Source organism: Sabethes cyaneus, chromosome 2, assembly GCF_943734655.1.
Source record: "Sabethes cyaneus chromosome 2, idSabCyanKW18_F2, whole genome shotgun sequence".
NCBI lineage: Eukaryota > Metazoa > Arthropoda > Insecta > Diptera > Culicidae > Sabethes > Sabethes cyaneus.
The window spans coordinates 19,714,450-19,739,340 of record NC_071354.1 but is presented as its reverse complement, the minus strand read 5'-3'; the positions used below and the strand labels follow the sequence as shown (position 1 = coordinate 19,739,340).

The 24,891-nt window shown below is 39.8% G+C and overlaps 1 protein-coding gene across 5 annotated transcripts in view; it reads left to right on the top strand.

Annotated features, from left to right (window-relative positions):
* LOC128734326 (ecdysone receptor) overlaps positions 1-24,341 on the top strand; it is a 599,356-nt gene extending 575,015 nt beyond the window's left edge. For all 5 annotated transcript variants that reach the window (XM_053828459.1, XM_053828458.1, XM_053828460.1 and 2 more), the window contains 5 exons: positions 10,004-10,177; positions 10,247-10,557; positions 10,634-10,780; positions 10,851-11,003; positions 19,340-24,341. In XM_053828459.1, the coding sequence (XP_053684434.1) occupies positions 10,004-10,177; positions 10,247-10,557; positions 10,634-10,780; positions 10,851-11,003; positions 19,340-20,092 (1,538 nt within the window). In that variant the 3' untranslated portion in view covers positions 20,093-24,341. The remainder of the gene's footprint in view (positions 1-10,003; positions 10,178-10,246; positions 10,558-10,633; positions 10,781-10,850; positions 11,004-19,339) is intronic.
* The last annotated feature ends 550 nt before the right edge of the window (positions 24,342-24,891 follow it).

Genomic DNA, 24,891 nt, shown 5'->3' with positions numbered 1-24,891 from the left:
ACGAGGATAATGCTCCAATAGTATCGCCGCTCTTCGGCTTAACAAAGTTAAGTCTGTAGCTGCTCTCATCAACATAATTAGTTGGAGTCGGCCCCGTAGATGGGTAACTACTTACCCGAAACCAGTCGGCAAAAAGGTAATTTTTATACTTTGTAAGAACAAAAATGTTAAGTGTCCAAAGGCATTTAAGAGTCAATTTTGTAGTTTCCATTATAGCTTTCTTTTCCAATTATACGAATAAGCGAAAATTAATGAAGTTTCAAGGTCAAATATCCCCATACAATTTCTTCGTGATCAATCACCTTGCTTCGCAGACAGGGACACAGTTAAATACACCTTCTATTTACTGTAAGTAGATGTAACATAAAACTGATCAACTGTGATTTCGATTACTTTATTGTTAGAAGAAAAAAAGTGACAAAGCCTCTTTGTTCAAACCGGTCGTAGATTCTTTACGACGTTCAGACTTATACTGATTTGATATCTGTGCTTGGGAAGCACGTCAGAAAAAGTGATAAAGTCCTCTCGCTCTAACGGAATTTCTTAGGGCCACTATACACCTAGACCAATTTGATGTCTGTGTTAGGAAAGTACGCCAGAAAAAGTGATGTCTTCTCAGTCCAACAAAATTTATTAGGACCGCGATAAACCTAGTCCAATTTGATGTCCTGAACAATTATAAAAAAGTTAGCGACCAACCCTATCTTTCGCCCGATGCTATCCATATACTGCAAAAAAATTATTCAAAACTGATGTCTTATATGAAAAAGGGGTTGACGGACTATACATAAGTACATGTGACGTGATGCAGTAGTTTTTAAAGTGAGGAAGAATTAGCGACTGTCTGATCCGAAAATAGGTTTTGAGGGTTTAATTTGTTGCTTAACAATTTAGTTGCATGCAATTGTTTACATGATTTTGATTGTATTGCTGTCAAATGTGAAATAACTGATAAACAGAGTACTAAAATCAAAGTTATCTAAAGTTAACTAGTGGTACAAGTCACAAAAAAAAATTTAAAATGCGATATCGTCGCCAATCACCAAAAGAAGTGTAATTGTGGCCTGATGAAACTCTACAAGCACGGGCGTTTAGGAAATTTAAATTTGTCTTCTTGGATCAAATTTATAGGAATGTTTCAGGTGTATTTATTACGATACAGTAAATTAAAAATTTGCGTGACAAACATTTGCAAAATGTCAAGCTTTTTCTAATTGAACCTGCATTCGTAGCCCTACGTGAGGCCCTCATTCGTGCCCCTAGGCACAGATCTTCATATTTTTTTTTAAAATAAATTTCCCTCAATTTTTACAAATTGTATTAGACTCTACTCAGTTGATCTGATTATGTTTATTTTTTTTGGCAATTTCCATTGAAATTGACCTTGACTTAACTTTGGTTTAGTTCAAATTAATGTAAAGGTATTTCAACAAACTTGGCAAAAAGTTTTTATTTTAGCGGCCAGAAACTTGTCATCTTCAGCATACCGTGCTTGTTCTTGTACCCCGTGAAATGCATCAATCATAATACAAGTAACATCCAACATGGAACATTTTTTGACGTTCGTTTGAATACGTAGTCGCATTCTGCGTCTGCCATGCTTTCCGCGACTGCTCACGTAAACCGACGATAGTGGCAGCCACAAGTTCGGCGGAAATCAAGGTCGATGTCAAAACAAAACCACATGCAATGTTAATGTTGCACTTTTCCAGGAATCGAGTTGTGTGTGCACTGGATGGATGGAAAGTGGTTGGTTTTCTTCATTTCCTGCGTGCGCTGCTGGGTCGGTTCTGACAGAGACAGCTTACGGCAAGGTAGAAGAAACGCAAAAACTTAGACTAAAGACTAAAGTCTATATCACTTGCACCTTCCCGCCCATAGAGTACGACGACAATTAAAATGTTTTATGGATTCGAAAAGTGCTTGTTTCTTGTTGTTGCGCGAACACGACCGGTCCGCGCGAGTTTTCCGGCTCCTCAGTCCAACACGGCACGCCAACACACGCCACTACGCCTGTGACGTAAATTAATCTTGATTATTGATGTAGAAAGAAAAGTAATCGAATGATTTAAAATAGCCACGAGTGAATGGGAAAAGAAAAAAAACAGGAAATCTACGCTATCTCATCCTGAACTACCATTGCCCCTTGGAGCCATCACAATTAACAAAGAAGCAAATGGAATCGTTTTCTTTTCTTGGTAAAAGTTTGCAAATACTTGTCGTATGGCACAGACAAAACCAGAGCAAGCACTCGCATCGCTTTGAAAAAACGATTAAACAACTTTTAAAATTTCAAAACTATTTTCTGTATGTTATCGTGAAAGTCAGGAGATAATCTAAGTTTTCATGCATTCATCTTGCACTTGTCTGTGACAAAAAAAAATTTCACTCCAAACGGAATGGCCTCAATTTTAATTCAAACGAACGGAAGAACTTGATAAGAAGCGCATGTCTCTTATCAAGCCGTCACCATCTCGATGCCACTCGGGTGTTGCAGGCTAAGAGCTAAGGCTGTGCAATATTTAATTTCATTAAACCGCAGCAATGTTTCACTGGAATGAGAGATGAACTCTTTTGCATTTCTGTTAGAGGCGGTATATTTTGAGTTGAAACGCGTCACATTATCGGTACGCCGGCAACTTCCTTCCATGGTACCGAGAGATACGTGCCTTTTCAAGCAATAAATACAGAAGTTCAGCGAAATTGGTCGATTCTGTTTGACCGTCGTCGTCGATGATGGTCAAGTGTAACGAAGAGTAGTAGTACACACATGTGCCACCACAATTGCGTCATTTTTCCGTACATGTTAAATCATTCCGGAAAAAAAATAAATAAAATAAATAAATAAGATCACACTCACACGACGCGGGGCCGGGGTAGGACCAAAGGCAACAAAGTTGCCGTGATCCAGTACCGAATTCCGTCGGCCGGCCGTGATTGAATAAAAATTAGCTTTCGAAAAAGTCTAAAATTTGTTTGTCCAGCGTTGAATAAAAAGTTTCGAATGCATATTCAATAGTGCGGAGCTTGGAGCGGAAAAAAGTTTCCCGAAACAAAAAAAAAACTCTACCTACCTTGAATCCGTTCGCTGACTTCTGGGTGGTACGTGCGCCTGATCATAGTCATAGATCAAAAGCGTACAGATCAACTTAATGGGACCGCTTTTGGGAATATGCGCGATTTGTGCTTTGTTCTATTTTAACTATAATGTTGTTGTCTCACTTGAGGCGTGTATATGATGCAACCCGTTAGTAGTCGAACAAAGTCGAACTGAAACTGTTTAAGTAGATGTAACAAAAAACTGATCAACTTTTTTAATAATTTGTAAGTGGGTATGATAAATGGGTTTCGTGATTCTACTGACTGACTAGCTAGGAAGGAATGTGTGTTCAATCAAACGTTTCGACACAGCACTGCTTGCTTATTTGCAATCCTATGATTTCGCGCCGAAAAAATGGCATGTCGAATAGGAACTTAACCTTGGGCGGAATTTGGTAGGCAAATCTGGCCGAAACTTTTGATTTCCGTGGGAATGTACAACAGATTAGACGATTTGTTTTTGTCCGGCTGCTGTCCCGTCCCATCGGTAATGGCTTACTCAATTTACTGCTTCTAGTTTGAATAGTTTTGCAAGTATATTTTCGATTTTTGCTATTGTTAACGCCGGTAATCGTTCTTGCCTAGCCTAAGTACAGCAACAACTAGACTGTGTTTTCCTATGTTTGATATAGTTGGCCGTATCCGAGCAAAATACCGATTGATTCTATAAATTTTACATGAATACATCAATTTGGCCGCTTAGAACGTAAGCTAGCACGAATCAAGATCGTGATGTGAAACGGGATAATTTAACGCCGCGGTCCATGGTTGTTTTGATTAATGATTGTTGTCATACATAGTTTTGTGGGAATTTATAAGTTACAAGTCACTGTACTCAACACATATGCCTAGGGAATGATTTACGTAATTTTCAGTGGAATATAAAACATCAATCCTAATCAATTACACAGAAATATTTAACGTGAACCAAATAAATTGCGCAAAGTAGAAAAACGACATCAAGCGCAGCATAACTGTTCCTCTAGAGATTCAGTTGTGTCTTCTGGTTTTAACTTACTGTTTTGATTATCCTGCCCTTACATTTCCAGTAGATATCTCGTTATTCTGAAATGTTTCAAAAACATTTTTCTATCAAATTTTACTCTTACAGAGCAAAGATTTTTTTTATTAAATTCAATAACAATGTTGCGAATCGAGCGAGAAGTCAACGAGACCTACTCACAGGCGAAAACTCTTACGGAGAATCATAGCATTCAACGCTTACACTACTCACGGAGGCGTAAACGAAACAGCCACCGTGGCTGTGTGCAGACGTTCTGCTACCCACACACTCGCGCACGCACATCCTCACATCGTCTTCCTGCGTAGCTCAGTCGCGAGTTAAATAACTCGTGAGCAATCAGCTGCCCGTGAAGCAAGTGGCGTTCTGGAATACAAATTTTGCATTACTTTTTCTTTTCTTCTTCATCTTCGCCCTCGTTTCTACTCATGGACGGGAGTGCGAGGAACCCTCGCGAGTAATCGATATCATCAGCTCAGGCTGCAACGATGTACGAGAACGACAAGCGTAGCTGTTAGCTAGACACACACTCGCAAAAACTTGTCGCAGTGCATGAATAAATAAGAGCGAGAGTCCGAAAGAGGGATGCTTATGCCAACATATTCGTTAGAATGAGTACGCGTTTGTGAGAAAGTTAGACCACACGAGTTTGGGCCTCGCACCTGAAACCTAACACTCTGTTACATCCGCTGTTGTATTTTGTAAAACGCATGTGAAGCGTAAACTGTGACGCGGGATTCTGGAATTAGTTATAGAAAGATACTGTTTTCAGCAAAGATGACCAGTAGACCAAGATCTTTTGATCGATGGACAAAGTTGCATATAAAAATGTTAGTTCTACGCTTGTGTTTGAGGAATTATCGAAAAAGATAGTGTTCAGAACTCAGACTCAGGAACGAAAGAAACCCCTATCGTGAAGTTCTTATCACTAGAAGACTAGCAGCGAAGTTTTTCACCGCCGTGCTAGATTTTGCGAACAACTTTTTCCAGATGATATTATTCTTAAATTCGCTGTCGTCAACAGCGAACGATTCCTATCTGTGATATCTGAATCCAAAGAAACTAGCTTTGGGGTTCCGCAAGGAAACGTGTTAGATCCTTTATTATTCACTTTGTATAAAAATATAGTGAAAAGAATCTTGCAATACTGTGATATTGATTCAATTGCCTAGGTTACTGTGATATTTATTGCCTCCTACACTGCGTTTCTTGGTACTGAACTATTAACCTGTGAATTAAAAAACTTGGCGGTTTGGTTGCAACAAACCAAACTTTAGGATTATCACTAACAATACAAATAACAAAAGTAATTTCTGTGTGAGGGTCAATGGAGTAACGCTAAAATGTGTTGAATAAATCATCAAGTAATTGGGCGTTATTATAGACGATTTGCTTTCTACTTTTACTGTTTTACTGTCATTTTGAATCAATTTGGAATATTTCCTACTATCTTTTGAATTATCGTCTCAGTTTTTTTGCATGAATTTATTTTACTTCTCATTTATTATTTACCTGGCATTATTTTCTATTTTAATCAATGCTGTTTAGTAGTCTAGTAGTAGTGTTTAGTGATTCAAATACACTCAAGAGGAATTTTGTACAAAGAATACGTTCTACGGACTCCAATGATATCGACGTCATCCGCAAAACCAAGATGAATCAAGAAACAAAGATTTTGACCCATCTAGTGTCGCATGAATCAGTTGTCCCAGTAAGCCAGAAAGCGAGATGCCAACAAACTGAGAACCAAGAATGTAAGAATCCAAGAATCCAACAGTCCAAATATGCGAGAGTGCAAAAATCCGAGAATCTCGGAATCCACGAGTGCAATAATCGAAGCCATAACTATCCAAGCATTCCTGAATTCGAGACACCAAACGGGTAGAAATTTGATCTCCAAAACGAGCAAAATGACTCATGATTCCCGGTTTCTAGCTCATGATTTATGAAAATACACCATGAATAAAAATCATGATATCAAGAGCTTCTTGCAGTACAACACAACGCAAAATCATGAACTATTATTCATGATTTTGTGCTGTGTGATATGGCAGTTCAGTCATGATTTGACATGAACTCACATTTCATGATTTCATTCATGGCATCGGAATCAAATTTCTTTCCGTGCACGAAACCGTGGGTCAAACACCCAAGTAACCATGAATCCGAAGGGATCCGAGAATTCGAGCATCAAAGAACCCGATGGTCCAAGAACGAGAATCCAAGTTACCGACAGTCCAACATTGCGAGGGTCTAATAATCCAAGAAACAAGAATCCAAGATTCTAGGAATCCGAGAATACATTAATCTGAGAATCAAAAAATACGAGAGCCATGAGTCTGAAATTCCAAGAATCTGAGAAGTAAGAATCCAAGAATCCGTGACACTAAGAATCCGAGGGTCCAAATACCCAAGTAAACCAGGTTTTTGAGAAACCAAGATTCCAAGAATGTGAAATCCAAGAGTTCAAGCATTCAAGAATTCGAGATTCTAAAAACCTAACAAGATTCCAAAAATCCGAGAGACAGCGAATCCGAGTGTCCAAAAATGCGAGAGTGCAAGAATTTAAGAGTCTAAGAATCCGAGAGGCTAAAAATACCCGAATCCGACCTTCTGAGCATTCGGTAGTCCAAGCATCTGGGATTCTAGAATTCGACAGTCCGGAGGTGCGAGAGTCTAAGAGTTCAAGAGTCTAATAATTCGAGAGTCTAATATAGTCGAAAATACCAAGAGTTCAGGAATTCAGCAGTCCCATAATCCAAGGAGATAATCCTTAATCCATAATCAAATATCAAGGAATCCAAGAGACAGTCCAGGAAGAATTCCAAAAAAAAATTAACAAAAACTCCAAGGAGTCCAGAATAGAATCCAAAAATTCTGGAGGCCTTACTACTACAGTTAAACCGAGAAAATAAATAACTATTCTGGGTTATCATTTACAATATCAGTGTTGAGTTCGTCAATTTGCACGAAATTGTTGATAGAACCATTTTTTATCATTCATTGTGATAGATTGATTTGAAGCATAATTGTCTTACAACTAACATGTGGACAGCCAGGTAAAATATCAATTAGCTAACGTACTCTGCATCTGTTCGGATAGTTCCTTTCGGCACTTTACTTTACAGCTATTTGCAAATTTCAACAGAAATACAATTGAAACTACGTAAATAATTGACGCAAAGCAACAAATAAAACGCTCAAAAACTATTCTCGGATAAAACAGTCGCTGGTTTTTCTTGCTTTGAGAATTGCTGCGACACGTCACATGCACAAGTGTCTCTTTAGCCCGGTTTCCGTGCAAGACAACAACCCAGTTTCCGAACAAACTCTTGCAGTATATGGATGCAATTTGACAGAAGGATAGGATGACCGCTCACTTTTCTATGATGTTTTATTTTCAGAACATCAAATTGGACTAACTTTAATGTTTAAACGAAAAAATTGGTTGAAGAAAAGGGGTGGTTTTTCACTTTAACCAAAAAAAAATACTTTCGGGACATCAAATCGGACTAGGTTAAACGTTCAAACGATAAAACCGGTTAAAGAAAAGGGGCTCAATTTCTTCTAGTTTTATGTCAATTCTATCTCAGTTTTGTTTCAAACTTTCACTATTTTGCACCTATGTTAGAAGCCGTGACTCTTATTGCGCTTAGTTTTTCGAATGAGAACTATTTTATTATGAATAACTACTTTCAATCTTGTCACTACCATTGTTTTTTCTGTTTTACTTGTCTCTGACTTTGTTGCGGTTCAACGTAAACTCTATTGAAGTTGAGGAGCGTTTGGTGAGAAGAATGGTAGACTGGATGAAACTGGGAAATTTCGATATGAGGCCAAGAGGTAGAAGTGGTAGAAGCAAAAAAGCTATCATACAAAAATAATTACCGTTGGCGGGGAGCGTATGTGTGCGTATATGGAATGGTTAGACTGGAACAACAAAATTAGATTTGAGACTAACTAATACATGGGTTGTGGTAATAGTTTAACTGCCCAAAGCACTCGAGTACCAACCGAGAAATTGTGGGTTGGAGTGTCATTTACCACGATTGATCTTCCCAATAAATTTTTAGCCTCATATCGAAATTTCCCACTTTCATCCGGTCTACTATTCTTGTCACCAAACGCTCCTCCACTTTAACTACCATTGTTATTTTTTTATTTGATTATAGTCACTTTAACCAGCTTGGGTCATTCGTGACTTCTGCGGGGTTGGGATTTGAACCCGGGTCAATTTGCTTCATAATTGCCTCAATAGTTTTGAATTATTTGAATATTTCGATTTTAAATTCCGGTTCTATTATTTTTCAAAATAGTTTGTATTCAGCCCAGTGCAAGGCCCCCCACCCCCTTTCAAAAAGTGTATCCCATTGGACATACGGGCGTTAGGTATAACATGCGGAAGCCATAATGTATGGTAGGCATAACGGACGGGATTACCTAAGAATGAACGAAATGGCTTAGTAGATCTTATTGCCGAAACACGAATGGCCGAATCAGAAATTGCCGAAACACACATGACCGAATAACAACTAGCCGAATATCATAAAAAATATTCGTGGCCTCCGACGTATGAAATTATCTTTAATTTATCGTGATGTTATTATTTATTACATTATTTTTATCAATAGTTGACAGTTGACAGTTGTTGAAATTCGGTCATTTGGATTTCGGCAATTTGTTATTCGGTCATTCGGTAACGGATGTTTTTTATGAGCTTATATTTACGCGTAAATTTGAAATTTATGTTTTTTTTTTAATTTCCGCGGTTTTTACGCAAATTTTGGAATTTACGCGGTTTTGATTTACGCGGAACGTATCCTTCGCGTAAAAAGCAAGTTGATTAGTCACAAAGTTTCTATTTTCAAATAATAGTTTTAAAATTAAAAAGTCACTCAAATTGTGATATAGGTATTTGATCTATGTCAGTATCAGACAGACTTTACAGACAAGTCATTAGTAAATCGTAAATCTCGATGATGACTTCCTTCTAAAATGGGCACTAATGACAGAGAAGTACCAAGATAAGATTTGGTTTCATTAATAATCTTTTCGTCAGCTCTTCGAGAGCAACTCATGCGAACCGAGGTAAACCAGAAAAATCCTCTCTATCACATAGCAGTACAGATAGTTCATTATAATTTCTTTTAAGAAAATCAATACCAAACACTTTGCAAAGTTTGTCAATATTTGTGTTTGGAAATGTATGCAAAGAAATTTTTCAAAGGTTGTTTAAAAATATACTTTAATCATTGCCTTCTTTTACCATTACCGCCACTTTTTCATAGCCTTTAATAATCACGATCCTAGTTTTGTAACAAACTGTGGCAAACAACCCTCGAAGCACGATAGTTATAGAACAGGGCTAACTCACGGAAAAGCAAAACACTTCCCTCCGGAAGTGCGGTTAACCGCACACACCTTCACCACTCAGTTGACGCCTTAACACGAAAGGCGGAACCGAAAAAAAACAAAGCCACGCACGACGACCACAATAGCACTACCGAATTAATTTTCGCCAACCCGAGAAACGATGATGATCAATCAAACGAGACGATCGTGCTGTCACGTATTATTTTCATGAATGAAACCAAATTTACCCATCATCAGGTCCAGGTTTTTGCGAGCAGCGAAAACGCGCATCGACCAGGCGCGCCAGTTGCAACGCGATTCATTATGCAACGCTTGATTACCTCACGTACAAAAACAAAGACCGGTGGCAAGTATACCTACCTATCATCGTGTCTACGACGAGGTTGTCGCGCCTGTCGGCTGACGGGAATGGGAGTGGGAGTGGGAGCGGGAGCGGGATCGATCATTCAATGCTAATTTCGGTGGTCAGCTCCATTCTAACCAAAGTTCCGTTTCCGGTTTTAATTTCAGGTCGCGAAGATCTGTCGCCTTCCAGTAGTCTGAACGGCTATTCCGGTGACGGTAACGATGCGAAAAAGCAGAAGAAAGGTCCGACTCCGCGGCAGCAGGAGGAACTGTGCCTGGTGTGTGGGGACCGAGCGTCCGGCTATCACTACAATGCGCTCACCTGCGAAGGATGTAAAGGTAAGTATGCGCTGCTTCGCAGGCCCCCACCCAAAAATTAACAATTTTGTTTGAACCACTTTTCCGTAGGTTTCTTCCGGCGTAGTGTAACCAAGAATGCCGTCTACTGCTGCAAGTTTGGGCATGCGTGCGAGATGGACATGTACATGCGACGGAAGTGCCAGGAGTGTCGGCTCAAAAAGTGTCTCGCCGTCGGTATGAGGCCCGAGTGTGTCGTGCCGGAGAACCAATGCGCCATCAAGCGGAAGGAGAAGAAGGCCCAGAAGGAGAAGGACAAGCTGTCAACGAATGCAACCGTTAGTACAACGAACAGCGCCTACAAAGCGGAGATACTGCCGGTTTTGATGAGATGTGATCCACCGCCGCATGCAGCGATACCTGTAAGTTAAATTAAATTTCCCACTTTTATGAGAGTTTAATGAGTTTAATTAAAACGATTTATTGTTATTTTTTCAGCTTTTACCCGAAAGGCTGCTGAATGAAAATAGGCTAAGAAATATACCTCTGCTGACGGCGAACCAGATGGCCGTCATCTACAAGCTTATCTGGTACCAGGACGGCTACGAGCAACCGTCGGAGGAAGATCTCAAGAGGATAATGATCGTAAGTTTTCAACCACACTCGGACCGGTGTGCTCAGTGTTTTAACGGTTATGTTGTTTCCCATTTTGTAGGGCTCACCCAACGAGGAGGAAGACCAGCATGACGTGCACTTCCGGCACATAACGGAAATCACAATCTTAACAGTACAACTAATCGTGGAGTTCGCCAAGGGACTACCAGCATTTACCAAGATTCCACAGGAGGACCAGATCACGCTGCTGAAGGTAAGGATGGGCACTTTGGTTAACTCCTGCACGTAGGCAAATTGCATGGTCTAGAAGCAAACTTTGAAAGCACAGAGCTGACAGCATTTTGCTGTTAGTGAAAATGAACTGAATTGATTGAATTTCTGAAAAGGTAAACCTTCTACCTATTGGTTTTCAATTTAAAATCTGCTTTTATTTTATATTTTCAACACGTCTAGAGTTTAATGCTCTAATTTGCAAATATTCTAAGTCAATACAATTGTGCAAATTGATAACAGATCTAAAATTTCGTGTTTGTGAATTAGCTTGTGAATCGTGCTGTAGAATAATGGCTCATTAGCGGCTTTCCATTCATACAGAGGTCAGTTTTTGAAAATAATAGGGGTGGTAGGGGCAATATGGGCCACCTAAGCAAAACGCTTCATAAAACATGTAGCGCGTAATCAAAATTCTAATAATTGCCATAAACTTACGATTTGACATGTCTTTGATAAATTAACAATGTTAGAATATTGCTTGACTATGAACAGTCATCAAATTTAAATGTTTAAAAAATGATAGTTTTTGCTTCGTTCAAAAACCATACGGGGCATAATGGGCCACCATACGGGGCAATATGGGCACGTTAGTTAAAGTTACCATTGTAGCCAGTTTTTACTGGAAAATAACATAAAAGATTATATCATATAGAAGAAAAGAGAAATGGTGACTATTTTGATTTCATTCAGCGGTTGTTTTATGATTGTTTCTATTTAACGATTTTTTTTTTCAATTGAACAACATAGGCAACATGGTGGTTTAAGTGGCAGGTAGATGAAAGACACAACTTTTGCTCTGTAACCACTATTTTCGGGTTGATTGTTGCTTACAATTACGCAACATTATCCTTGATTGTGTCATTTTTATGTTAATATTACTTTCCAGTCTTTATTGGTTATATACAAATACATTGCCAGGCATGCTCATTATGCCCCTTACAGCTATGCTAATCAAAAATAATTATAATAATGCGATAAAACTAAAAAATATCTCAATTATACAAAGTAATTGTTCATATATGGTAATAGTAACCATATATGGAGTGGAGAAGTCTATAGCACGCAACAAATGGCTATAGAGTTTATTTTGTCGGTTGCAATTCTTATAATATTTTTACAATCCTGAATCGGCTCGAGCTTTTTGCCAATATCTCAGACATGTCAACGAATTTGGACGCGATTTTTGTTGAGATGCTTATTAAGAACATTATCAACAAGTTCATTAATCAAATTAGCGAAATTGATTGTCCAATATGCCCAAACGAACGGTGGCCCATTTTGCCCCGTATGCTCATTATGCCCCTATTACCCCTAAGTACCTATTCCCGTCTCGCTTATTGTGAATTCATTTCTCAGGATGGTCGGATGATCTTTTCCAATCTAAAATGACACGAATTATCGGAAACAAAGCTATAACTTAACATAGATAACAAAGAAGCCAGTTGTCAGGTTCTGTCCTAGGTTTAGTCTTCTCAATTTCTGCTATCTATCAATTGTATATATTGCATCTTCTTACAAGGCTCCAGTCCTTTTTTTCAATGCTTTTCAAATTATTGAATAATTTCTGCTGGTGAAACATATTTTCTAAAACGTGCCTTCGTCAATGTCCAAAACTTTTCAATTGGTCGAATTTGCGGGCAATTTGCGGGGATTTTTGTCCTGTGAACGAACGTTACAGCTACTCTACCATTGATTTTGTGAAATGACAAGATGCTAATTCTGGTCAGAATACAACAGGATCCCTGTAGCTACGAATCACAGTTAGAAGTCTTTTCCTAAACATTCATTGACATACATTTCGATATTTATTGAAGCAGTTGTAATGAACGTTTGCGAAATATTACCGCAGCCACAAAGAGCTTACAAGACCATAGCGTTTTTGTCAAATTTTTCGGCTTGAATTGATGTTTTAGATTGGTCTGATATTTGCCGTTCTCGCACTGGGTAATACTGAGGCCTTGGCGAGAATTTATAGTCGATTTTTATGTATATGTTTCGTCGTCGATTACCGTGCTAGCACCATTTTCAAAACAGCGTCTAATTCTGAACAGTGCAAATTTTTCTTAAGTATTGACAAAACTCTAGCTATTTGAACCATTTTAATTATATGAAATCATCAGATATAGTGATTAAATTGTTTAATTAGCTAGAATTTTGTCAATATTTATGAAAAATTTGCAACTGTTCGGAATTAGGCACTGTTTTGAATAAGGTGCTTGCTTGGTATTATGCACTTTTAATTCCCGGCAAACATCGTATAGCACAGCTTTCGCACTCTAGGCCTGGATGCTTCTTGCTTTAGGTTGCGTTTTGGTTTCTGCTTCTTGTAGGTTCGTAGATTCAAACATTCTTTTGGGCGACAAATGTTTGATTTCGACGGGTCTAACTTTTCGATCACATCTCTAGATAGAATTAACAAAAGGGCGAATGTCGCAAATGTAAACAAAACGGGTGAGAATTACTTTTTTGGACCAGCATAGGAAAATCAAGCCTCACTCGGTTGGTTTACGCTTGCGACATTCGCCCTTTTATTAATTCGATCTTCATCTCACACCATCTCAAATCTGATACCTTCTTCTTTTGCTCGAAAGCCTTCAGTATATCAAATTATCCAAACGAGCGATGGCTGGACCTTTTTTCGATCCGTTTTCAGTTTACCCTCAAATGAGTTACCCTTACTGAACGTTGTTTGCACAACTATTTCACTTACAGCTTCTATTTTCGCTAACTCTCTTAGTGACAATCGGGGTTCTATACACCATTTGTGCACATTATTTCAACGTCATTGTGTGAAAGCCCTTACTTACTTACTTTTTTGGCAACAATCCGCCTATGGAATCGTTTCCACACTTGTCGGTCTTGGACAGCCACTCTCCAATTGTCCCTAACGCCCACTGTTCTAGCATCATCGTTAACAGCGCTCATCCAATAGGTACGGGGACTGCATCGAAGTCGGCGGCTTTTGTCGGGTTCTCTGCTGAATATTGTTTTCGTTGGTCTCTTCTCCGGTATCCTTGCTTCGTGGCTAGCCCACTGTAGTCTGCCGTGTTTTATTCGCTTCACAATATCCGCATCTTTGTATACTTGGTAAATTTCGTAGTTCATGCACTTGCTACTTTTTCTAATGTGCCGCTACGAATTGATCGCAGGATCTTGCGCTTCAAAGAATCAAAAGCTCATGGATCGCTCTCGTCCAACGTCCACGCTTCGTGGCCGTAGAGTATCACCGGGAGAATTAGTCCCCTCGCCTTCTTACTTCACGGCTCACATCGTTGTCACATGTCACTAACGTACCAAGCTAAACATATTCGTTGACCACTTCAAAAGTATCTCGGGGTATCTCCATCTTTCACTTCCGCAGTTCCCACTCTCGAAGGGCTGCCAAGCTCCCTGCCTGCCACCATATACTTCGATTTAACAGAGTTTATGATAAGCCCTATGCGTGTACAACTCTTCTACAGCTCTACGGTTAACACCGATGATATCGGTAGGGGAGTGTCGTCGTGGTTGAGCCACGTTTTGGAATTCGCCCATAACTATCGTTTCAAAAGGAATTTTGGAAATCTATATACATCGTTGCAAAGGTCTAAGAATAAGATTTATTTCCGAAAAGTTTTGAATTGATTGCTTGAAAAATAAAAAAGTTCTAGGCATTTACGTGAAGACAAAAAATGTTGTCAAAGTCGGGCCATGTTGTACAGGTTGGGCCACCGCAGAAAATCTAAGACATACGTATTGAAATTCTATATAGAGACATGAAAATGAATGAAATGAATTTCGTGAACAATGGCTCATATAGGTACAAATACCCTATTTTTAATTGCTTCATTGCGAAATTTTGGCGATCTTGTAAAATCAATATTGCTACAATTGCCTTTTCCGAAGTGTACAACTACAATGAAAAAACAACAAAAATTTAGGTTTATTTCGTATTAATTTTGCTTTATTTCATCACATTTTACGTGACTGACATTCTCTAGCGATTATTGCGCTTAAAATTATGGCGGCCCAACCATCACTACTCAAGTGGCCCGACCTTTACAAATAGCGCTTTTCTAGTATTTCACCTTAGCCCTCCCAAACACCTTACTGGAGGGGATTTTTCTATAGTCTTCGTGTGCAGCACTACACACTTCATATATTTTCAAAATTTATCTCGATAATTGCGCCTGGAAAACTTTTTTTGTAAGATTTAGTCACTGAATTCAGTACGGGTGTTTTGAATACACGATTGAAACCCACAATAATGTGAAAAGTTAGCTATCACAGTAAGAAATTTTACAATGGTTGTATCATAGATATAATGAATTACTAAAACTGTAAAATCGTGATGGCCCGTCCATAACAGTGACCCGACGATAACGACAATACCCTATCATCCGCGAACCCTACGAGCATATGAGATTTCGTGATGATGGTAGTGCTTCTCTGCATGGCTACCCTGCGAATAGCACCTTCCATAATGTTGAATAGCAAGTTTGATAGCTCGTTACCTTGCTTCAAATCATCTAACGTCACATTCGAGTCCGATGTCTCACCCGATATTCCGACGCTTGATTTTGAACCATTAAGGGTGGCACGTATCAGCCTAATCAGTTTTGTTGGAAAACCATATTCAAACAAAACCCGCCACAGCTCATTTCGTTTAACTGAATCGTATGCCGCCTTGAAGTCTATAAATAAATGGTGAGTCTGCAAGTTGATTTCCTGAAATTTATCGAGGATCTGTCGCAAGGTGACAATTTGGGGTCTTTCGTGGAAAATTCCTCTCGAAAACCGCACTGGTATTCACCAACAAAGGTTTCCTTCAATGGTCTCAGTCTACGAAACAGGATGCGCGAAAGAATTTTGTGTGCAATATAAAGGAGAGTAGTGCCTCGATAATCGCTGTATTAGAGTTAATGACCCTTTTTGTAAATTTTCAACCAGTGCGTAGATGAGGAGGAACTCTCATTATAACCATACCTTTAGCATAACCTGGTGGATTGTACAATACAGCCGTTGGCTTCTAACTTTGAAAAGTTCGGCGGGGATGCCGTTCTTTCCAGCTGCATTGCCGATTTCAGCACTTTAGCCTAAAAGTTCAAAGTTGATGGATTCACTGTTAGTCCATCATCCTCAATAGCTATCCTGTTTCTGTTGACAATTCCATCTTGTTCACCATTCAACAGTTCCTTCCAACCTGGCCATTTCCGATCTTTCGGTTATCGGGTTCCCCTCCTTGTCGTTGCACACAACAAGGACCAGCTATACCAATGCACCAAATAAACTGACACGGTTGATGAAACCTACATTGAATCAAGTGGTATGCGTTGTACGAGTTTCGGAGATACGATTGAGTCGTTTCAAAGGAAAATCTGAACCAATGGCTCGGTATTCAACAAAGGCATAACTTTGACATCGCATTTCAAAACTTTGCGACAACGAAAGTAATCTAAGTTAGACTTATAGCGGAGGCTAGGAGATTTGGCCTACAAATAAATGTGTAGAAGACCAACTATATGGAAGGTTAAAACAACAATCGATTGTTGACGGTGAAGCACATTGGATGAGTTTGTATATTTGGGATCGCTGATGCCGGTGTAGTGAAAACGACCCCACAAAATGGCACTAGGAGCAGAGTGACTTGTGAAGATGTGATCGAGCAACCATAGATGTGATTTTCAGCATGGACAGTCGACTCGCAGGCTTCGCAAATTACTTCGATATTTTAACCCTAACCAGTGACAGCGGAAATAACCTCTTAAGGCCTGAATTGAGCCAATGAGCTAAACTATTTATATGAATTTAAAACAAACGTACGAAAGGCTCAAAAGAAATTATCATTTAAGCAAAACGATGGTAGAAAGAATTCACTACAAGAGATCGAGTTTTTAAAACCATGGTAATAAAAATATATGTATTCCGGCAGAGGTTAGCAACAACAAATTAGCAAGTTTCTAGTCCTATGCCCGTTCTGTCACAGGATTCTCCTAACTTGATGCTGATATACTATCGAAACGTTCGTGGCTGTAGAAACTCCTGAAGATGTGTCAATTATCAATTATGCCAATTATTGATTTCAAGGAGGCTGAGCATCCTGAGAGGCTTTTTAGCTAGCATAAAAAGAAATGGAATGAGCTCACCTATAGGACTTTTGGGAGTTTTTTTCAAATTCCGAAATACAGATCCTTACGATTGAGTGAATTCAGAAAAAAAACTGCGAGTCGCCTTGCGCCAGCTACCGTAGAATGATCCCTTCAATCTTCCTAGTTGCATAGACCGTTGTCGACTGATTAGCCTGGACAAGAAATGTGGACTGCCCCAAACTCCTGTACCAGATACCGTGGAATGTACCTCCTCGTCGGCATCGGAATCCACCGTTATTGGCCATCTAATTCCGCAGAACAAATTAAGATGTGAATAATTGTTTTAATGTTTGTTTACGTTCCTTCAACGACGTTTGTAATGTATTCGATTTTACTCTGTCTAGTAATGTATTTAGTAATAGGAACGGGGCTTAAATTAGTTATTAGGGAAACAATCTGTATGACGTAGTCGAAGATGATGAACCAGACTCCGGCATTCGGTCCTAAAAACAATAACTTTCTGGATGCCAATTGTGCTGATCTCGATGTAAGATTTATTTTATTTGAACGTGATTTGTGTTTGGATCATCACGAATATCTCCTCCTGCAGTATTAGCGACAGAAGGACAACCATTTTAGACCCTTGGATCGTTCTCCAGTAGGAGTGGCATCAGTGGAAGGAGCTCACAGAAACAAGATGGTTGCAAGTAGTAGCCACATCAAGCGTTTCTGTGAAAATCGCTTAGCGTAGTAAAATTAAATGGAAGCGTCTGCTAACTTTATCATTGAAATTAAAAAACTAGTTCTTTGAGCAGAGAATGTGTCAGTTAGTTCCGTTTGGTATTAAAAGGTGTCTCACATCAAATTACACCACAGAAGAAACGCTGTAGAAAATTACCCCTCTGGTATTTTCTCTTGAAAATTTGGGTAGAAGCAGTTTAGAGTGTATTGTTTACACTGTATTTTTATCGCTGTCAGTTTTTTGAAAATTGGAAAAAATGGCGTCACCCGAAAAACAACGTCATGAATTGATTTTGCGCAAGCGCCTAAAAAACTTTCTTATCGGGACATCGGAAAACTACCCGGAATCGTACACTTAACTCTGAGTCGTGTGGTTAAACGTTACTACGAAACTCCGAGCATCGAACGGAAGGAGAAATGCGGTCAGAATGGATGTTCTATTAGTGATCAGGATCACAAGCGTGTCGTGGACGCGTTTTAGAAGAATGCTTCGGTCAGGGATGTGACCAGAAAGTTGAATCTGTCCAAGTCTTTCCTTCAGAGAGTCAAGGAACAGGAGGGACTGCATACGAACAAAGTGCAGAAGGCTCCAGATCGTGACGAACGACAAAATACGATGGGAAAGTCACAGGTCCGGAAACTGTGCACCCAGATGCTGACGAAGCCTCATTTTCTCATCATTGATGATGGTTTTCACGTGAAGGCGGACTTCCAGCAGCTTCCGGGGCTATTGGTCTTCACCGCCCAGCAAAAGGTTGATGTTCCAGAGCAAATAAGGAAGCAGTAAGTTTCAAACTTTGCCGAGAAATACATGATTTGGCAAGCAATCTGCTCATGTGGCAAACGAAGTGCGTCGTTTGTGACTACCGGGACTGTAAACGGGCAGATCTACCTCAAGGAATGTCTGCAGAAGCTCCAGCTTCCTCTGTTGAAGCAACAGGAGGGCCCTACGACCCTCGGGCCGGATCTAGCTGCGTGCCACTATTCAAAGGATGTCCTTTGCCCTTTGTCAACGCTCCGGAACTAAGGCCCATCGAAAAATACTGGACTATTATGAAGCAGGCACTCCGGAAGCTTCCCAAAGAGGTCGAATCTGAGCAAGACATGAAGAAAAGTAGGTCTCCGTACAGAAGAAGCTGCAGCCAGATGTTGTATAGAACCTTATGAGTGGAGTTAGCCGTAAGGTGCCAGCACACGGTAATGATATTGAAGTTGAATGAAATAAATATGCCAAAAGCTCACTAATGGGTTATATTTTATTGTCTGAAAGTTTGAAAAGAATCAGTCAATTAGGTAATTTTCTAGTGTTTCTGTCGTGGTACAATTTGATGTGGGACACCCTTTACGATAGGCAGTTTAATAAGCAGTTTGATAGTTGGCCTGAAGTTTCCTACGTTTAGATTAATAAGACAGCTTAAATTATAAATGCTAACTGTTTAGCAAATTTGCTCTGAAATAGAAAAAAAGCTACACAAATACTAACTCCTATTTCTTCCCTTTCCTGCAGGCCTGCTCAAGCGAGGTGATGATGCTTCGGATGGCCCGCCGCTACGATGCCGGCACCGATTCGATCCTGTTCGCCAACAACCGATCGTACACGCGAGACTCGTACCGGATGGCCGGCATGGCGGATACGATCGAAGACCTGCTGCATTTCTGCCGCCAGATGTACTCGCTCACGGTGGACAACGTGGAGTACGCCCTGCTGACGGCGATAGTCATCTTCTCCGACCGGCCCGGTCTCGAGCAGGCCGAGCTGGTCGAACACATCCAGAGCTACTACATCGACACGCTGCGAATCTACATTCTCAACAGGCACGGCGGCGATCCGAAGTGCAGTGTGATATTCGCCAAGCTGCTGTCGATACTGACCGAACTACGGACGCTCGGCAATCAGAACTCGGAGATGTGCTTCTCGCTCAAGCTGAAGAACCGAAAACTGCCGCGGTTCCTGGAGGAGATCTGGGACGTCCAGGACATACCACCCTCGATGCAGGCGCAGATCCAGCAGCAGACCGGCACCGTCTCCGGTATCAATAGCAGTAACAGTAGTAGTAGTAGCAGCAACAGCAGCAGTAGTAGTAGTAATAGTTTACACGGGCAGCATCAGCAATTAACGCCAAATCAGCAGCAACAGCACAGTCAGCTACAGCAAGTTCACGCCAACGGCGGAAGCGGCGGTAGTAGTAGTGGTGGTGGCGGCGGCGGTGGTGGCAGTACCGCGGGCTCCGCCCTCGGCATGCTCGACCACCAGGTATAGCTAGTGTAGGACACGGTTTCCGGGCCAGTTTCCATTCCACTGCTGGCCGGCGAAACCGAAGCGACGACCGTTGACGCCCAATCCGTCGTTCCCTTCTCCGGGGACGATATCTTATTTATCGTAGAAAGTTAAGGCGAGATCCGGTCGCTTCCAGTTTTTTTTTTTAATTCTTTCTTTTATTTATTTCATCGACCTGTTTTTATTCTTACTATTTCTGTCGTCGGATTACGGTTTTGAGTACCGTATGACGGACAGTAAGTGACTGAATAAAGTCTGTTTTTGACTCCTATCTCTATGTCTATTACGTTTCGATTTGACATTTTTCGAAAAAAAAGTATTCCACAGACGAGAAGAAGGAAAATCCCCACACAAGCGAAAGACAAAAAAGCAAAACTCGCAGTTTATTTACACAAACACACGAAAAAGTAAAGTGTAATCTTTGTGAAGATCGTATTTATACTAAATATGACTTCTATTATGAGGAAACAAATCTGGCGAGCCGCGTGTGGGCGAGTGCAGACTGCAGACATAATAAAAACGAAAAAAAAAACACAAACAAGAAAACACTACACGCGCTTAACAGTGTAAGTTTACAACAATGTAGCTGGTAAGGAAAAGAGATGAAAGAGGATCGAGGTTTGTCGTTTGTTGGATGCTGGATGAAAAGGTCCAAAAAGAAGAGTTAGTCGAAGTGTGCAGAGAGAGAGGGGCTCGCTGGTCGTGCTCGGAACAAACAAATAAACAAACAAACAAAAAAACACAGAAGAACGAAAAACAAATGCTGCCACCCCCACTTTTTCGCCCAACCAATCGAAATGATGGGCCACTAGCCACACACACACAAACAACAACAATATCCACGTACACGTACACGTACACACCACACACACATGCAAACACTGAATCAAACAAGAGACTAGCCACTCACTACTATCGGCGGCCGCGAAAAACAAAAACAATGCTCCTGTTTGCTCTCGTCGGGTTTCACGTAAACCGGCGAGAACGAACGAGCGAGCGTGTGAAATCCACTTAAAACACAAAGGCGGCGCCCACCCGACCTCTTTCGTATCGTTTGGCTGTGACTTGTTAATATTTTTAAGATGAAACTATATTAATTTAGAGGAGAGAAAATAAAACACAACATACAAAAAAAAAAACATGCATAATTAACAAAACAAAACAAGCAAACAAGCATAGTAGACGCAAACCACTCAAGTACACGACGAGAAAGTTGAAATAAAACAAAAAACAAAAATAAAAACAGAAGAAGAATAAACAAAAACGATAGGATGTGTTTGATAAGCCAAGTGAACTACTAACTGATGGTTCAGGACACGCTTAGCAGTTAGGGATTCGAATAGAGGAGAATAAAGAACTACATAGGATGTACATTTTTTTTCTAGGTTTTAAACTAAGCTAGTAGGCAGACAGAAAGAGAGAAAGAAAGAAAGAAAAAACATTGTGAAAAGCTGTAAGTTATTAGTTGCGTTAAGGAGAAGTGAAAAAAAACAAACATAAATTTGCAGTTTAAGCAAACAACATTTGTGTGAAGAGAGAGCCAGAGTTGAAAAACGACGAAACGAAACAAAACAAAACACATTATCTCTTGTAGCTGGTAAGTTGCGAAAGTTGATAGGAGCAAAATTTTGTGGAGTGGATTTTTTTGCCGCCTCCCGCCTCCCGCCCGAGAGGGGGAAGAAGGATGGACCCGGTTTCGAACCGTTGCGTTATTCAAGCAGCGGGAGTGAACGAAACCGGTTGGTAATAAGGGCGGGCGGTCGGGGGTCGGGCCGAGCGCATTCGTTAGAAGTTAGGAGGCGGAGACGAATGCGTTCGTTTGCTAGGAAGGAAACAGAAACAGAGCAGTTCTCTTTTCGTTGATCTTTTTTTTTTCTCGAAAATTGTGCTCGGTAGTTTATCTGTTTTTGGCTCAACATAAAAAAATTGAGGTTAGTTGTACTCCAAAATTTGATTAATTTTTGTTTTCCGATAGCACAGTTTTCCTCTTGCGAGAAGCGAAAAAAAATTCCTATTCTTGTTTCTGATTTGTGTGACTGCACGCGGAACGGAATGAATGATGATCGCGCACAACCGAAACAACCGTGTACATATTGATTAATGCTCGTTAAAGTTTGTTTGCGCTAGTAGGAAAACAGGAAAGTCAAGAAGCGTCCCGAAAAGAAACTAGATTCGAATGGTGTAACGCTTAGAGAGACGGCGCTGGGTAGTGCCTATTTTCTCACGTCCAAATTTGATTCCGTTTTCCGATGATCCAGGCCAGGTAGCTTCGATTAAGATCAGTCAACCTCTTAATCTGTTCCTCTCTTGCTCTGTTTGTTTTTATTTTAATATTTTTTCTCTAGTTTTGTTTCAAAACAAATTTGTATGTTGAGGAAACAAATGTAGTGTAAATTTACTTCTGTAGCTAAAATTAGAATTCTTTGTTTTTAGTAAAGTTTTTTCAAGCAAACCCGAATAACTAAGAACTATTCGAAGCTGAAGTTTTTTTTTCTTTTTAGAAAAGAAGAAAAAAGGATATACTAACATATTTCGTCGTACGTGCGTGCGTGCGTGCTTGCGTGCCTGACTGAATGCGTGTGTTTGAGTGAAAGACAGTTATACGATTGTGTTAAAATGCCTATTTTTTTAAACGAAAAAAAACAATTTAGATAACCGCAAGTAACTGCCACAATAAATCACAATCACGTCAAGGGTGGTGATCATTTCGTCGTCATTCAGAAAGGCAGAAGGCATATAGTAAAGCTGAGTGCGAGCGATCTGTGTGTTGGTTGGTGCGCTTGTGTTGTTTATTTTAACCTAATTCGGGACACAGAAGCATTTCTAGAATAATTCATTTGTTTGTTGCAAAATTATTACGACCTGCTAAGTTTACTTTTTATCGGAATAACAAACAGTAGAGGGAAGCAAGCAAAAAATCAAGAACAAATTCGCACGTATCAAAACTATTTTTAGTAAATTTTTTAGCGATCCTTTCTTATATTTTGATTAACTGTTTTCAGAGAAACCAGCTGCTTATGGTAAAACAGCAGAAAATTAGTCAATTAAACTGTTTGTTTCAGTCCGGACTAATAATATTGCCGCCTGTTTTTTGAGAGAGCAAATAACATACTGACACACACACTCATACAAAGTTAGAACTTCATCAAAAGAAAAAAAGTAGCCAACAACAACAACAAACGAAAAAACAAAACATGGGATCAGTTTCATTTAGTAGAATGTACACACACTTGTCTTCACACAAAGTAGTGCAAGAAAATTATAACAACACGAAACGACGGGGAAATCGATTTTTTGATGAAGAATAAGTCTCGGAAACGGAGGTGCCTTTAGTAAAGAGTAAACAAAAGAAAAAGCATACAAACATAAAACAGAGCAAACAAAAAAACCTGAACGGTAAAACACACAGAGAAGTAGACAGTGAAAAAAGAGAGCAAGCGAAAGCGGAAAAGTAGTAAAAACACACACACACAACACAAAAAGAGTACTGACTTTTATAAACACAAAACAAAAATCGAATACAGAGAAAAAGACAGAGCAAAAAGTGCAGTTGTTAGGCTTAGAAAGTAGTAGTTGCGCAGAGAAAAACCCAGATGAAACGTAGAGGTAAAATCCAGTTAAAACCAGTAAAAATAAACCTGTGTGTTGAAAGATGAAAAACGCGGTCAAGTTTAAACCTCGACCTAGACGAATAGGAGAAGTAAACCCCCCGACACGGAGCAAAACGACTGAAAAGGACGGTGTGAACAAGATAACAGATATAAACGAAACTTAACAAAACAGCAAGAAAAACACAAACACACACGCAAACACACAGAGGAAGAAGAACAAACAGAACAGTTGATGAGTAAAGAGCAAAACGCTAGTTTTGCACCGATTTGCGCGCCGATTGTGCGATGAAGGTTTGAGCTGAGGGCACGGACGACGACGATGAAAGATGATAATTATGATGATGATAATGCAAACATGAAACAAAATGAGACACATGAGCAAAGATAGGAACGGTGTATACTTGGTACGAGTGTGGGACCGGCCAGTGCGTTGGTGGTGTGTTGAGGAACGGTGTTGGGACCCTCTCAGTGCCCTGTTTCTTCTGTCCCGCGATGCATTGGTCCCCTCCCTCCTCGAACGCAGATGAGCAACAGTGAGTGAATATTCGATACTAAGAAAGAACTGGGATACGTGCAAAATAAGAAATTTCTCAAAACCTATTAATATTTGTATTAGTTACTATTATTATTGCTATATTATTTTATTTTATTTTTGTAATAAAATATTTTTTAACAATTTGGAAGATGCGTTTTAGTTTTGCATTACGATTTTAGATTTTTTTAATACTTTAATTTTTAATGATATTTGAATACAAATGGTTCGATTCATATGAATCGAAACCAAACAGAAAGAAGAGATCGAAGTAAGCCGCGACTGAGGTTGGTAAATATTTTCATGTCAAAATATTTTTCTTGGAAACAGAACGTTGTTTATTATAAAAAGTTTGCAAAAAAGGTAGTTTTTCGAAAAGTCAACTATCTCTGACTCGGTTCAGTTAGACAGTTTTTTCACGTTCGCGTTCTGTGATTTTGTGAAGCTGTCTTATGGTTCCTGGTTCGTTGAACAGAAAGTTGTGCACCTTGATTCTGTATTCCTACGGATCTTAATTTCGTACCTACGACTGATTTGGAACGAGTTGTTTCCCTCGCTTGATTCTACCGGTGAAATGGAGAATATCATCCACTTTTGTTCGACAAACTGATCCATCGGAATACAGAATAAGACAGAAT